This window comes from Gasterosteus aculeatus, chromosome 13, assembly GCF_964276395.1.
Source record: "Gasterosteus aculeatus chromosome 13, fGasAcu3.hap1.1, whole genome shotgun sequence".
Taxonomy (NCBI): domain Eukaryota; kingdom Metazoa; phylum Chordata; class Actinopteri; order Perciformes; family Gasterosteidae; genus Gasterosteus; species Gasterosteus aculeatus.
In genome coordinates this window covers 9,743,378-9,759,502 of record NC_135701.1, presented here as the reverse complement: position 1 = coordinate 9,759,502, position 16,125 = coordinate 9,743,378, and the positions used below count along the sequence as shown (strand labels likewise).

The 16,125-nt window shown below is 41.4% G+C and overlaps 3 protein-coding genes across 6 annotated transcripts in view; all 3 read left to right on the top strand.

Moving 5' to 3' along the window:
- Window positions 1-3,169: 3,169 nt before the first annotated feature.
- foxb2 (forkhead box B2) lies at window positions 3,170-5,078 on the top strand. Its single transcript, XM_078086998.1, has one exon. It carries the CDS (start codon window positions 3,591-3,593, stop codon window positions 4,551-4,553), a length of 963 nt encoding a protein of 320 aa, XP_077943124.1. The 5' UTR covers window positions 3,170-3,590; the 3' UTR covers window positions 4,554-5,078.
- A 7,712-nt stretch (window positions 5,079-12,790) lies between these two features.
- Window positions 12,791-14,035, top strand: LOC120830462 (C2 calcium-dependent domain-containing protein 4C). The gene has a single exon (XM_040195124.2). The coding sequence runs from the start codon at window positions 12,791-12,793 to the stop codon at window positions 14,033-14,035; it is 1,245 nt and encodes a 414-aa protein (XP_040051058.2).
- Window positions 14,036-14,732: 697 nt separating this feature from the next.
- The window catches only part of vps13a (vacuolar protein sorting 13 homolog A), a 31,737-nt gene continuing 30,344 nt past the window's right edge, over window positions 14,733-16,125 (top strand). For all 4 annotated transcript variants that reach the window (XM_040195121.2, XM_040195120.2, XM_078086569.1 and 1 more), the window contains exons 1-4: window positions 14,733-14,928; window positions 15,553-15,596; window positions 15,713-15,755; window positions 15,844-15,939. In XM_040195121.2, the coding sequence (XP_040051055.2) occupies window positions 14,829-14,928; window positions 15,553-15,596; window positions 15,713-15,755; window positions 15,844-15,939 (283 nt within the window). In that variant the 5' untranslated portion in view covers window positions 14,733-14,828. The remainder of the gene's footprint in view (window positions 14,929-15,552; window positions 15,597-15,712; window positions 15,756-15,843; window positions 15,940-16,125) is intronic.

The window sequence follows — 16,125 nt, the reverse complement described above, 5'->3', positions numbered from 1 at the left end:
TGTTTTGAGAAGAAAAGCGTTTTTGGTCTGAATGTTGTTATCTTGATAGCTGTGAATAAAGCAGCTAAGAGTCAACTCATACTTGATGGGAGGGATAGTTGTAAAAAGGCTGCAGTGGAAGAAGAATAACAGTCTGTGATAAGAGAGGAATCTTGTGTCTATTGTGTGTGTGCATGAACAGTCTATTGAAACTTTACAAAGAAATCTCCAGGTTTGCTGTTGTTGCCGACAAAAATAAGAGCGTCCAGTCTCAATGGGAGTATGAGAGAAGGTCACCTCAGTCAAGCTCAGTTAAGTGGTTTATAAGTTGTACATATATCCTTCACATCCTTCTAATTAGAGAGGGCAGCATTCAGCGAGTAACGTAAAAAAAAAAAGTCAGTGCCAAAAAAGAAGGGAAAACAGCCTGTGAACCAAAACCAACTGCAAATGTTTGCATTTTTATACAGCTTGTGCTGTTGTTTTTGATTTGGAACCTGTACAGCTACTATACATGATTCAATTCACATGTGAGCAGATTTCCTGAAATGTATATTTTTACTTTTGGTATTTTGAAAGTTGAAGTGCAATACAACAGTACCAGTTCTAATAATAACTATCGCACAGAATTAGAGCAACAAAGTGTACTGCTTTGGATTCCATATGGCTTTCCTGTTATTTTATCCACCTCAATTATAATGTGTTATAACAAGACATATATTATTTGACAAACTTATTATAATATGTATTAATTCCGACTCTGTTGTTCAGTGTTATTGTTCGAGAAAGAAAAAAGAAATGTGTTTGTTTTAAAAGAAACAAACATATCAAAGCTTATGGATAGGAACGATTCTGGTGTGCGTTTTATTATTGTTGTTCTGAAAGTTTGAAGTCAGAGAGTTTGAAAAGAATACAAGAGCGAAAGTATTATAAGTTTGCCACTATAAAGAATAATTATGTTATAGTACCTGCCTGAATGAAAAGGCAACAGGCAGACACAATGCAGCTTTGATAATGTTCCTGCTAGCTCGCTCTTTTATGGGGAAAAGGAAAGATCTGTCGTAGTTTGTCTCTAAATAATTTCCCATTACACATGGAAGGCTTACAGCGTTTGCACCATCGTCCTGAACTGGTTTAATTTTCCATTGAAAACAATAGGCATCGCTAATTGATTTTAATGACTCTCTCCGCCACAATGAGCCCCTTATGACTTGGAGAGAGGTCTTTAAGATTATTATTATTAGTATAATTGCCATTAACCAACACTTTCCTTTTTCAAATGGGAGACAGAGAAAGAATATCTTTGCCCTTGAGCTAAACAAATAATTATTAGAGGAAGGAACAAACAGACGACCGTCACTCACACACGCGCGCTCACACACACACACACACGCAGAAACGCTCCACCTTTGAGTGGACCCCCTCCTGGCGACCCTCATTCCCTCCGCCGCCCTCTTCGTGCAGTGTGCCGCTTGTAATTTATGCAAAATTAATTGATACATCTTTTATAATTGATGTGCTGTAAACTTAATGAGTAATTTATGTAATTAGTCAATTAAGGATAATTCCAGCATATGTTCCATATGCCCAGAAGGTGTGCTTTACAACTAGTTATTTGTCCAGGAGTTGGGTGCAGACGAAGACTGCCGTAGACTACCTAATTAATTTTGTTATGCAGATCAGCCACGGTGTCTATTTAACGGCCCCCTTTGTGAAAACAGATTTAATATTGATCTTTCCCGGGCGCTTAAAGAGGATGCTTTTACCCGCGTTGGCCTCTGAGGGCCTCTGAGTTTAAAAACTCATTTTTCAGGTGCCAGAAAAATATTTTTGCAAACAAAACAAAACAAGCACCCCCCCCCCCCTCCCCCTCCCCAACAAAAATAAAAATAAATCACACGCACAACGAGAAGTTTTTTCATTTAGAGAAGAATAAATATAAATGTTCACCCTTTGTCAGGCACATGGTGTCTCTAAAATATGCTCTCCGTCGACACACTTAACCTTTTGAGTGGGCTTGAAGGCCTGAGACATAACGGGAGAGACTCACCGGCTAATTAATTGACACAGTTTTGAATATTCATACCTAATACAAGGAGCTTGCCCTTAATTACATTGTTGGACTTCTCTCCTAGGAGCCTAAGGCTTAATTATTGTAATGTATTCGGGGCCCCGCCGGAGCACCAAGACAGGAGCCGTCAAGGACCCAGTCATGACACCTGGCTAAAAGAATCTATGGGAAGAGGAGCAGCTTTTGTTGTTCTCCGCTGAGCAGAATTCAGAGCAGGGGATGGAGTTTGTTTACATCCTTGTAGGATTCACAGGAGAGTGTTTGAACAGACAGACAGCCGCCGGACTCCCCTCTCAGCAATTAATCAACAACAGCCTCCCCTCCCTCTCCTCTCGCTGTCTGCGTGTGTTTGTGTGTGTGCACACATGTGTAGTTGAGGGGAGGCAGAGGAGTACTGCACTGATGATTGTGCGCAAAGGCAGACATGATTTATTGTTTCCAAAGTCTGAAAGTGCAATCGAGCAAATTTTGCAAAGAGGTTGTATTTACAAATCCCATTCTTTACTATGTACTTCCTCACATAAGAAAGTTTGCTATGGGCGATTTAAATTGACATTCTTTGGCATATATCAATCATCTTATCTCAGCACCTTTTCATTCATATTAATAGGCACTGTATGATTTCCAAAAGGTTGATGACACAGAAATATTTATAATGAGTCGGCATGTGTGTGCAAGATACAAACTGACTGACTGCTATTTTTGACCAAAGAGGTCAAAGGTCGGTTCCCATACAGTCAGGGAAATAAGGAATGGAGGCATTGCAAGCATTTCCCCTTATTGGTTGAGTAATTAAAAGCAGTCACTGGTTATTTTCCAGTCCTTGTTTATCAGGAATCTTTGATCGGCAAACAGGAGATAAAAAGGGTCTTGAACGCACCACCCACCCCTCCTTTTTCATTTCTTTACCCGTCTTTCTGTCAGTATCTCTCTCTCTCTCTCTCTCTCTCTCTCTCTCTCTCTCTCTCTCTCTCTCCCTCTCTCTCTCGCTCTCCACACACACGCGCCTAAAGAGTCCTCTGCTCTCCCCTGACGTGTCCCCTAAGTGTCTGGATAACAGATAACACAGCCAGCGACCTGCGGGGGTCTTACAAAAGCGGCACTCAAAGGGTGGGAGCATCGCACAAGAGGAGAGGAACACACGCCACACACAGACAGCGACGCAAAGTGGCCCCTCGCATCTTTCAAGCGCCGTGGAAACAGAGAGGACCTCTTAACTTTTACGCACAGACACTGCCGTTTTACGCACGACAGCGAGAGCAAATTTGGACAGGGAAAAGTCTGTAGAAGAAACCTTCTTGGGATGCAGCAGCTTCTCGCGGATCTTACCTGACAGCGGCGGGCCTTTACAACCCACAACTCTTACTCCAAGACAATTTACCAGCTTCTGATCGAATGGCCAAGAACTTTGGAACAGATCCGTCAGATGGAGACTGATATGGAAACTTGGAAGACAGCCTGTTGCAACATATAGTTCAATATATATCTTTAAAAACGCTTTTATTTGGCAACTCATACTTGTAGAAAATAACAAGCAGTCATGCCTCGACCGGGGAAGAACTCTTACAGCGACCAGAAGCCCCCATATTCCTACATATCACTGACAGCCATGGCTATCCAGAACTCATCCGAAAAGATGCTGCCTCTGAGTGACATCTATAAGTTCATCATGGACCGCTTTCCGTATTATCGAGAGAACACCCAACGATGGCAGAATTCCCTGCGACACAACCTCTCATTTAACGACTGCTTCATCAAGATCCCCCGACGGCCCGATCAGCCCGGGAAAGGCAGCTTTTGGGCTCTGCACCCGGACTGCGGGGACATGTTTGAGAACGGCAGTTTCCTGAGGAGACGGAAGCGCTTCAAGGTGCTGCGGGCTGAGCACATGGCCTGCAAGAGCTCTCCGATGATGCATTACTTTCACCACCACCACCACCACCACCAGAGCAGCAAGATGGGCACAGTATCCGGCCACCATGACCACTCAGCCGGCCCGGCGAGTGCCGTGGGTCGACTCCCCCCCTTCCAGGGTTACGGGGGCATTACTTGCGCACAGTCCGGCGGGTTTAAACACCCATTCGCCATCGAGAACATTATAGGACGGGACTATAAGGGTGTGATGGCCAGTGGGCTGCCACTCACCTCGGTCATGCACCACCTGGGTTACCCTGTGCCCCCGCAGCTCAGCAGCGTGGTCAACTCCATGTGGCCACACGTCGGGATGCTGTCGGAGTCCATGGGTGGTGTCCACGTGCCCGCATCATCCGATTACGTGCCCTTCGGCGTGTCGGCAAAGAGCCTGTACCATAATGCCAACGGGCAAACCCTGCCCGCCGTGCCCGTGCCAATAAAACCCACCCCGTCCCTTGGTCCCGTGCCCAGTCTGACGGGGCTGCAGACCGGCCCGAACCAGCTCTGCTCCCCGGTCTCAGGGATGGAGAAAGGCGATCTGCTGGAGGGGAAAGGCAACCCTCTTCACCCGGCTCTCCTGCTGTCCTAATCGGGTAAATTGCGGAACATTTTTGAAAAGTTACACAAACAAGAAGGACATTGTTATTGCATGAAGTAAGAGAGAAAAATGCATATCAGCAGCATCATAGTTTAAGTTGGATGCAGCTATAGAGGAGTTATGAAACCTAAGGATAACGTTGTGCTATGTAATGTATTTTTTACTAAACCCATGTTGATTGAAATTATGATTTATTTGCACAAGTTGTGAGGGCATTTACCACATACTGTAATGTGGCACTGATAAATACAATCAGACTAGATATGCTGAACCCAAAGAAAGCTTTGATCGAAGAGACAAACAGTCTAAAATGATTCCCAGATGCAAACTCTCATGAACTCTGTTTATTTATTGTTTGCTCTTATTCTATTTATTCGTAATCTATTGCAGGCCTATTGACTAAAGACAAATAGGCCTTGATGTTTTTTAATTAGGCCTGTTGCACTTTTGTGTGTGTTACTTTGCAGTAATTTGAAAATGTAATGCTTGTATTATAATACTATTTATCTGAAAATATTCATAAAGAACTTAAAATCAAATCTTTTTCGGTGTTGTAATTATTTACATTCTTGTTTTGATTACATGTCTCTGCTGTCACTGTTTGCACCATCGGAGGGAAAAAGAGACAAATTCCATGAAACAGATATTATTTTTCTGAGATTTCGAGGAGTGATGCACAAATCACAATTATTTATCTGCATCAATTTACGAGTCCATCTTGTTAGTTTGAGTATAATAATTGCTTCCAAACCCAGTTATATAGGACAGGGAGTGATGCCACCAGTTGCTCATTGAAACATTTAATTGACGCTTACGTTTATTTTCATTATTTTATACCAGAAATTTAAAACAGATCCCCATTTAAACACCCATATTTAAAAATGTAAAATATTTGTAACAGTATTTGGAACACAGTGAGTGAAACCTGTGATTATTTGGAAAACGTTTCCTGAGTCAAAAGCATTACATGAAACTCCCTTAAGACCATGGACCTAAATTCAAACGTCTCGTACCAAACTCTCAAACTGATCAAAGGGGAACAATCCTAGGGGAACTATTTAGCAGGAGCATTGGGAAAATATGAATAATTCAAATATGACATGACTCCCCTAAATAAAACAGATACATGGGGGAAAAAGAAGATCACGTTGGCCTATTAGCCAAAATTTGCTGAAATGTTTAAATCTAAGTTAAGCTATCATCTCCCATAATTCATCACTATGTGTACAGTGAGGTTGTCGTGACATGAATCACATCTGGAATGGGAATATGTGCTGATATACGAGTATGCATAAGATTGATAGGAGCAGCTGACACCGCAGCTTCACGTCTTCAAAAGCAGGCAGGGTGATCGGATCAAGTTTTGCTCTTTTGTTTGCTCTGTTTAAACGCAGCTTTGAAGCTTCTCCTCTTCAGCGCCACAGAGTGCCAGCTTCAGCCCACTGGAATTGACTTATATTCAATCTCCGGTCCCCTGTTTAGCATCCCAAAGGCTTCCGAAGCCGACACCATTGTCACACCAGCCTCTGAACAAATAATTGAGATGCACCAGTGCAGGAGAGGCGTGGGAGTGAAAAATTAAAACCTATTTTGTCATTGCTAACAAGCCAAATACATCTAATATAGTCATCATATCTTCTTCTGTGTTATCATCCTATTTCCTTTTATAATGCTATATTTTTATATATTTCACTTAGAGCTCAAAAGGTAATCTCCTCTCATCTACCACTTTCTTATATCTAATTGTACACATTTTCGCCCACACTTCTCTTCAGGGTGTCTCTGATCTCTAGTTAAAGGGAACTGAATTTTCAGTGGCATACCAATGTCTATGTGAAAAGTGTGCGCTCTTTCTGTAGGTGTGTGTGTGCATGTGTGTGTGTGTGTTGCTTTAATTCCCTGATCAGCAGGCCTCAGCGTCTTTAATAGGCCTCACTGCATTAGTGTATAATTAAATGCCACTAATTAAGACACAATAAGAGGAGTAATAATGCAGCCATTATTACCCTCCATGATCCTCTGTCCTCACAACACCGTAGTTAGAAGCCTCTGGAATCATAATATCACATGAGGTCTCCTAATGTGCACATGTGTTTATGCACTGGCTATTAGGAGGTGTATCTGCAGCTCATTTATGAGCTTTTTTATTAGGGTAGAAACTGTGCGGCATGGGTGTGTCAAAGCATTTAGCAGTCTGCAGAGCTAGTTGGGAAACGGCGATATGTCTTTGATGCTCTTATTTTTGTTGTCATAGTGATGTTGAGGCTCCATTACTGTGTAAGATCTCGTCCCATATATAGTTGTGTGTTTCTCTGGTGTAAACATTTGGACTGTTATGTTGAAATTAAACACATTGGCTGGCGACCAGTCCGATGGGATGGACATTGAAAAGTGAAGTGTTTCTACAAATTCAAAGTTGAATTAAATATAGTTCTTAAGATGAACAGCTGCCCTTATTTGTACCGTTGTCACCGGGACATAGACATTCTGAACATGCCTTTTATTTATTTACAACAAATATCCAACTTAAAAGAACCTGTATTAGTGATTATCAATCAATCATACAAACAAACAAAATCTAGGCTTAAAAGAGAAAGTCTGCTCACTAAAGCTTCTCAAAACCTTGAGATGAAAGCAATCAGTAACTTGGATGCACAAAAATTGATTTCTTTGCTGGGTATTAACATGAATCAGCGGCTTGTCGTCAGCGGCATGTCATCAAAATGATGTTAAACATATTAGAATGATTCCAGTAATTAAAGCAAACAGAGGGTTGTTTCAGTTTGTCACTCAAAAATCACAGAAAGCTGCTACGCTTCTGTGTTGGATAAAAGCGTGAATGTACTCAAACTGTTCTTTTTATTCCAAATAGCGTGAGTTAATCAGAAAATATAAAAGGAATTACATCCAGATCTCCGTTAAATGATTTGATGTTGGCTCCTCTAACACCTGTTAATGTAACAAATCAAGATTTTCAAGGACTATTAACAAAAGCAAAGCTTACAGAAGGAGTTCAAATACACCTCAATGAACACAAAGAGTCAGATGTAAAGGCACCTTCAATTTATTTTCTTCAAAAATCTATATTAATACTTTCCAAGCATGCAAGCATGTAGTACACAACACAAAAAGAGAATTAATAGTATGGAAAATATTGATCAAGCACAACGATTGTTTGTCCTTAAATGTCTTTTTATAACAGGCTGATCTTATGCATCCTTGACACCAGCCTTAGGGTTTAGGAGGGCTCCCATTGATATGATGATATTTCATTTGAACAATACAAGTATAGCAGTACACCGTATGAAACACAGCTATAAAAGTGAATGGGGCATTAATATGGAAAAACTGTTAATCATAAGAAATAGGAGCTCAAATGAATAATAGGCGTCTCATGAATGAATAAAACATTTAGGTCAGAGGTGTTTCACTGTCAGCCCTCAGAAACGAAACGTTACAGTCTAGAATAGGCGATGATACATTAGTGGTAATTACGGATACTTCATAGGGGCCAGGGTGGCAAATTCTACATGCGTTTTTCTTAATGACCAGCAAGAGTAGACCATCATAATGAGCAGCTTAATTCATTGATCTGCTCTGCTGTTCGCAATAACTCAAGCACATACACACACACACACATTCGCACGCATAAACATTAACAACCTTAAATATTACTCTTTGTTTCAGATCATGGTCTTTTATCCAACGTATTGGCATCATTAGATAAAGTACATTTAATCAAATGTATTTAAATGTATCGTAGTCTTATTAGGGTTCCTTGTTCAGTGGAACCATTTCAACAATGCAGGCATATAACTTAATTACATCAACTTTGTTACACAATTCTACCAAATAAAATGAATCTGTCTGTATCAAATCACAGCCCCAAATCGCCTCAAGTTGTTTCATTTGCCGAACCAGTAAATGAAGCACATTAGAAAAACTCTGACTACTTGAAATAGGCTCAGGCATTTCCAACAACAACAAATGGCAATGAAAAGTGGCTGAAAATAATGTAAACACAGTGTCACAGTTATAGAATGCAGATGAACAAGAGGAGGAAAGAAGGGAAGGAAAGGGGCGTGTGAGAGAAATGTAGCTAAAGGTTAGTAGAACTAATGAAACAATAATCTTTGTTTTGTTAAAGATTTCAGGATTGTTGTTGATGCTGTCTGACCAGATTTCTAAAAAAGCACCTTGACACAGACAGAAAGACACCTAAAAGAAATAATTTAGCAAATTATGTAAATTTGATTCAGAGACTGACAATAATTACAACATGACGCAGTGTTAATATTTCTATGTCTAACGACTCGCATTTTGATGGACTGGTTGTCTTTAAACATCTAAAAGATGTTACAATAAAACAAGCCCCAAAGGAGTGTGTGTCCTTTCTTTGATGTATCATCTTTAATGTACCCAATTCCTTTAAACAGAAGAATAAATGTAGTGTTTTAAAGTCATGTCCAAGATATCCAAGATGTTTTTTATTATTATTATGTGTTATACAATTTTGGAACTCTCTTGGCATATGAATATAGAAGATCTGTTACGGTTAAGTTTACATGTAAAATAATCAATATATCTAGTTCCGTATTTTCTCCCGTATTTGTTCTTCTTTAACCTGCTGCAGCAATGATCTCATTTGCCGGGGCTGTAATGTTTGATGGTTATAGACCTTTTCACTGATTATATGTAATCAATAGGTGAATATATAGATGCATAAAAACATAATGGAAAGAGATGATAATTAGGAGAAAACCATTTGCAATGACAATTAAATGTGCTAACAAATAATTATATAATTCTGTATTTCAATGATCATATTATTAACAATTTAAATGGTTTGCATTTAGAATCTTTGCTCTTTGTTCATCAATTTGTGTTTGCGTTTAATATTCGCACATATTATTTCTTGTTTGCATGAACAAAATCCACATTGAGTTTCATCCTCAGTTTAATGAAGACGGCTACATTTTGTTCATTTTAAAGTCTTGTGGCACACAAAATATTTATGGTCTAACCCATTTCGCAAATAATTTTTCACATTTTGAAATAACCACATAACATTTTATGTGAGCACTGCATTATAATTTCAAGGTATTCAAATAAAACTAAATTCTACACACACTGTTTTACAGTAATAGAAACTATTGTTTGGTTTGTGACTTTCTCATTATACTCTCAGACTACACGAGGTTCCAGCTCTGCTGCTATCAATCAAAGTTATAAATGTGTAGTTTTGCAATTTAAATTTCTCTAAAACAACAATATTAATACTCCTTATGTCGTCAAATAATCCCAAAAAATTGTCTTGGAAAAAAACTCTTTTACCAAGAATCCTAACTACGGGTCACTATGGGCACATCACATCGCTCCGCAGCTTCTTTCAATATTTTTCTGACCTTGTTGTGTGTTGAATGCTGCTCAACTGAGGATGAGGATGCAAATGTTGTTTTACGATTTGTTCCTGTTCAGTAACACTTTTTTCCTCCTATTCCCCCCTATCCACTGCCTTCATTCACCAATTTTCTCTCGTGCAGCGCCCCCCCGCCCCCCCCCCCCCCCTCGACCTCGGTCATCCTTTCTCCTTGATACTTAGTTTGGGGTCAAATTTGATACGCCTCTTCTGGCAAGTGTTTTGTCTCAGCGGCGTCCTCAAAGTAAGGTGTTCTGACGCAGCTCATATTGTGTCCAATCTGCCTTCTATCTTTACTGGCCCAAATGAGTACAACTTATTAGCCTTTATTACATTTTATGGTCAATTCAAAACAGGTCAATGGTTCAGCCATTCTGGCCTCCTTCCCACTCTTTCCCCTTTTCAACTCGCCCACACAAAGAAGTTATCTGGCCAAAAAACTTCTGCAATTTCATAAAAGGTTCATGGCTTTGTGTGCTCGTTCGACTCTGCAATAATAGAGATTAAAGTGAAATGGAAATGAGCAAAGCGTGTCATCAACTCTTCCCCTAATCAGAATTTGTACTTGGAATAAATCCCATCCCACAATGTCAGAATGTTAGAAGTCAAAACATTACATTTGGCATTTGGCAGCATCAGCCAATGAAAAGGCCATCTGAGCGGGATTAGCATATTGGCATCTGGCCGGGAGACAGAGAGAAGTTGTCGAGGGAGCGAGTCCTAACGACGGGTTTATATGGACCACGGCACATTATTATATCTGTTCTTCTATATCTTTTCTGTCTCCTCTACGCTCACTAACTTTCTATTTCCCTGCGCCTATCTATTTGGTATCATTGGAAATTGAAGCTAGAGATACTTTAAACAAAAATGAACCACGTAAAATCCACAAAACTTGCTTGATTGATCTTTGATCATCGGCCACCGCATCTCATTCGCTACACTCCGATGGAGGAGCAATTCCTCTAACTGAGCAAGTCTGAAAGACCAAATCCATAAATTCTTTGTTTATGGCGGAAGGCTGAAAGGTAACTTTTAGCAGGATGTAGTTACACATAAGGGGTTCAATTCGTTAAGACCTTCAAAACATTTGAATTAACAAATTAAATCACACAAAAACGCAAAAATAAAATTGACCACTAATGCACTTGACAGTGGCAGCATGTTTGGCAACAACGCACTGTCCTCCGGTTAGCGGTAATTGCAGCCGTGACAGCGGTTAAAGGCAAAGGTCCTCCTACGACTCCCAATCATTTATCTCTCCATTACAGAGAGCACTCTGGGATTTTAGTAGTGTAATAAAGTCGATCGCACTTCACCATCACAAAAAGCCTCTTGACCCCCGGGTGCTCTGCAGGCCCTTGACCCGCGCCAAACGTATTCATCATCATCACATCTCTTTCTCTGTCCCGCACGCTGCATGCTAACCGGCGGGCACACGAGCACAGGTGTTTGCTTCTCACTTACTTACTGTTCGATAGGAGCAATGGGATCATTTAACCAAGGGGCAGGTGTTTATAGTGTGGACGTGTACTTATCTGCACAGACTTAAACAAATAAAAACCAAAAAAATAGTAAATACATGTTAATGTTTTATATGATAAATATCTATTAAATCCCACTTACTTCTTGCCCAAAACAAATAAACGTCTGTTTGCGTGACAGTAAATCTAATCCATGTACGCCCTCTTGTGGTTGAAGGACTCACATGTTGAGGGCCTTTTATTTCAGAAACCTACCTGGTCTCTGTCCAGAGACGCCAGTGTTTTATAATATTCCCACAAGATGTGTCTGTTGAAAAAATTCAACAACGACAGATGCTCTCAGATAAAAATATGTCTGGATTATATGAAACATTTCCAGAGGCATGAAGAATCCAAAGACTGTATAATCTATAAAAAGGATTTGGTACTTTGGGAACATATTTTTAAACAAAAGTAAGTCATATCATGGCAGAGACACTGAGGAAACAACTTACAGAGTAAAGAAATCTTTCATGAGTTCCACTGCACTACACACACACACACACACACAGGCACACACAGTGTGTTTGTTTAAAGGTCAGCAGGTCTTTGAGGAGGTCGGTACTCTCTGTTGTCCCGCGTTGCTGCTGTCTTTGAATCACCTTTGAACAAGACGTCAGCTCTCTCAAAGGCAGTTTAAACTGAGTAGACGGGAGTCCAGGGTTCTACATACATAATCTAATAGTGAACATGTGATACTGTGTCAAAATGTATTTATTTGTACATATTTGTACAATTTGTATTATTTGTACATTTTTGAACCGTATTCTACATGTTTGTGATGCATGTCCTAATAGAATTTAGAGCATCACAGATAATGCTTTGTGACTATGGCTTCTTTATCAAACAGAATAGGTACATTTCAGTGTTAATGTTAATTGCATCAGGTGAAAAGCTGACATCACATCCTTGCGCCGCAAATAAATGTGTGTGTTGTTGGCTGCGTATACGCGCGGAGTCTGTTTCTCTGATTCAGTCGGGGGGCAGTAGTGACGTAGAGCATCACACACCCCCTTTAAAATGAAAATGTGTCATTGGCACATCCGCCACACTCGTGCAGTTCTTTCCTCAGAAGGTGGACATATCAAGAACTAAGCAGGTGAGGAAAAATATTTCAGATATCACCATTTTCAATGACCTTAACTTATTGTAGTTCTGAAAAGTGTGTTCAGTTTCCTTTATTGTGGTTTTGTTTCATATAAATTATATTTCGTATTCTTGCAGCCAAAGAAAAAAAGGTCAGACTCAACTACAAAGTCATCACATTGCATCAAAAGAAAAGAACCATGTGGGTGTTTGAGAAGCTCAGTCAGAGCATGGAGAGCATTCCTCTGGAGCTGCGTCATTACCTGAGGAGGAATGAGAAGGACGTCTCTCTTCCTTCTAAAGGCAGCCTCTCTCACCATCTGCACAGTAACGTCCTCACCCCAGACACCATCCCAGAGTTCTGCTTGCCTCCCAGGCTTCGCAAGAGAAGCCCGCCGCTGGAAGCTGAGGCAGCGTCACCTCATCTGCACCGTCGGTTACAGATGCCCAGCAGCAGCACACGTGCAAAGACAAAAGATGCAAAGGGGAAGGACGGCGACGCGTCCGTGGCTTGGAAAGCTACGAAAAAACCTTTGCCGTTCTGTGCAGAGGGGTATGGCCTGGCCGGGGTACACGAGAGCCCCAACACGCGAAGGAAAGAGTCTCTGTTCCACTCAAAGTGCCCGATTTATACTTTTGATAGAAGCCTTCCTACTCCCTTACCGAGGCCAGCAAAGGCAACAAACCTGCCCAAGAAAACTTCCTTTGGGGTTTTCCCTCTTTTTCCATTCAAGAGCGTGTCAGAGACAGCAAGCACAGGAAGGGAAACACCTTCTTCCACGGAATCCTCTCCCCTCAGCTCTGCTTATACTGCTAAATCCTCCCTGTACTTCCCCCCAGGCAGTAGACGACTCAAAGGAGCAACGTCCTGTCCTTCACTGAATGACAGGAGGCTGGACAGAGGGAAGTGGGAGACGGTCGGGTTAAGTTTAACAAAGTTGCCTGGTAGCTTTCCAACCTTAAAAGGAAGTTCAGCCACCTTAGCCCCACCTGTCCTCGTCGTCCCGTTGGATGTTGTGAAGTGCCAGGGGGCACATCGGCATGAGCATGTACTTCCTTTGCAGGGCCGTGGTAAGGTGCGCCTGTTCGCTGAGCAGAGCACCTTCTCCGCCAATACGTCCCCGTTCCTTTCCACAGTCAGAGTCTTTGTGGTGTCTGTGGAAGGTCTATGGAACGAGACGGAGCGACAACACCTGAACTGCGCAGTAAATCTGAGCCTGACCCCGGGGAAGCTTCAGCAACAGAAGAGCGCCACCATCAGTAACTGCCGACGGCCAGTGTTCAATGAAGATTTCTTCTTTACAGAGCTCAGTGGGGAGGATCTGCTGGAACTGCAGCTCAGGTTAAAAGTGGTGTATAAACCTGCAGCTGGCTCACTGAGGAGAGGGACAGTGATTGGAATGACAACCAAACCACTGTTTCAGTTACTACACAAAACTCATTGAGTAGTCTGATAGGAAGACGGCACATAATATGTAACTAGTATAATGTGTATAAAATAAAAAGTTTGTATGGAGGGACATTCATGTATTTTGCGTGGCCATATGAGCATTGTGTTTTTTGCAGCATGTTCTTATTATGCTTCCTTGTTCTCGGACAAAACATACATATCATAATGTTTGTGATCTTTTTGTCAAAAGTTATTTTATTTGTGGTCTCCCATCTGTAAATAACCTTCATTAGGTACAGATTCTACAAAAAACTAACATAAGGTAACTATTTACACTTTCACTTAACACATGAAAAAGAACATTTAGCAGCTTTCACACTCTCTGTGAACTGTGTCAATGTAGTCTTTGGTTTCATACCCCAGAGATACCTCAATCGTTATATTGTCGCGTACACAAGCCTAAATCAGTACAGGTTCTGTGTGATTGACAGGGGCTGACAGCCAACGGGAACTGTTGTAATCGTCATGTGTCAATAAAGTTTCACCCCTTTGCATTATTGAGCTCCACGCAGCAGAAGTGATGTCCCACCGCGTTTTATTTTTCCGCAAATATATTTGGACTAGGACTGGATATTCACGCTGGAAACGCTGAACAGCTTATATCTGCTAACAAAGACAGCTTACTATCTACCGTAAAATAGTGGCAAGTACAATCCTTTGGACGGAAGTGGCAACTCTTATGACGTCAGAGCTCCGCCTCCGGAAGAACGTCCTGATCAGACGCAACGTTAGAGGCTAACGAGTCCTCAGGATGTAAACAGTGACAGGTAGATGACAGAAACTGGAAAATGGTCTTCGAAAGCTTGGTGATCGACGTCCTCAACCGATTCATAGGGGACTACGTTGTCAACCTTGACAGCTCACAGCTACAGCTCGGCATATGGAGAGGTAACTGTGTTTCTCATTGTAGGGGATTGGCTCACTCGCCAAGCTAACTAGCTAACGGACGTTAGCCACCAGTAGTGTGAGAGCGGCTCCCTCAGCTGTCACTAACAGCTGAGTTAGTGAGTGTTTTTTTTTTTTTAGCGTTAACTAGTCCAACGTTAGCTGTCGAGTGTGAGCAATACACCGCGGCCACATACTAGATTAATTATAGATAAATCGCTGTAGATCAGCGTTGTTGAATCCTGACAGACGGTTCGGGGTTACACCCTCTCGACACAGAGCCAGCGCGCCTCAGGCAGCAGAGCAGGGAGCGGATCAGACTGCTGCTAAACATGTGCCAACGTGTTGCATCCACGTAACTGACGTTCACGTCAAACCCCGAGCACTCGACGGAGAACGTTTGGGAACCGCGACGTGAATCCCGTGGTTTGATCAAACCTGTTACTGCTTTAATAAACCAGGAGCAGCGCTGAGTTGAATCAATACAACATTTCCATCGACCTCCTCTGTGGATTTGTATGTGAGGCTTTGTATGCGGCTTTCATAACACAGCTTTTGCTGATCTGTTTCCCTGCTCAAAATGTTCACCGTAAAGGTTCAGTTAAACAAGTACTCCTGTCATTACAGGCGATGCTGTCCTCAAAAATCTTGAGATAAAGGAAAATGCCTTGGTAAGTTGCAAGTAAATTCTTATGTTGGTCAGCAAACTTCTGCTTGTCATGGCATTCTGGCAATGATGATGGATGATGGATTTGTTTCACTTGGATTTAACGTTCTTCTATTGCAGAGTCAACTCGACATTCCTTTTAAAGTGAGAGCCGGTCACATCGGTGAGGATATAACTGTCCCTATCTGCCATCTACTGTCCTTATTTGCCACTTTTCCTTTGATACGGATTGGTGTTTTGTTTTTTTCCAGGCCAACTGCAGCTAAAGATTCCATGGAAGAACCTCTACAATCAGTCAGTAGAGGCGAAACTGGATGGCGTCTATCTGCTCGTAGTCCCAACAGCAAGTAAGATCCTCATTTGCATCTAGTTAAATAGAATTATGAGATTGAAGTGCTCCTCACCATGAGGTATGTGCTCCTGATTCCCAGATATTTGCATGTTAATGAATTGTATTGTAGTGACATGCTGATTTTATAAATGCAAACCATGCATTTATAAAATCAGCGGTATCACCTTCTGTCCAATGAGTA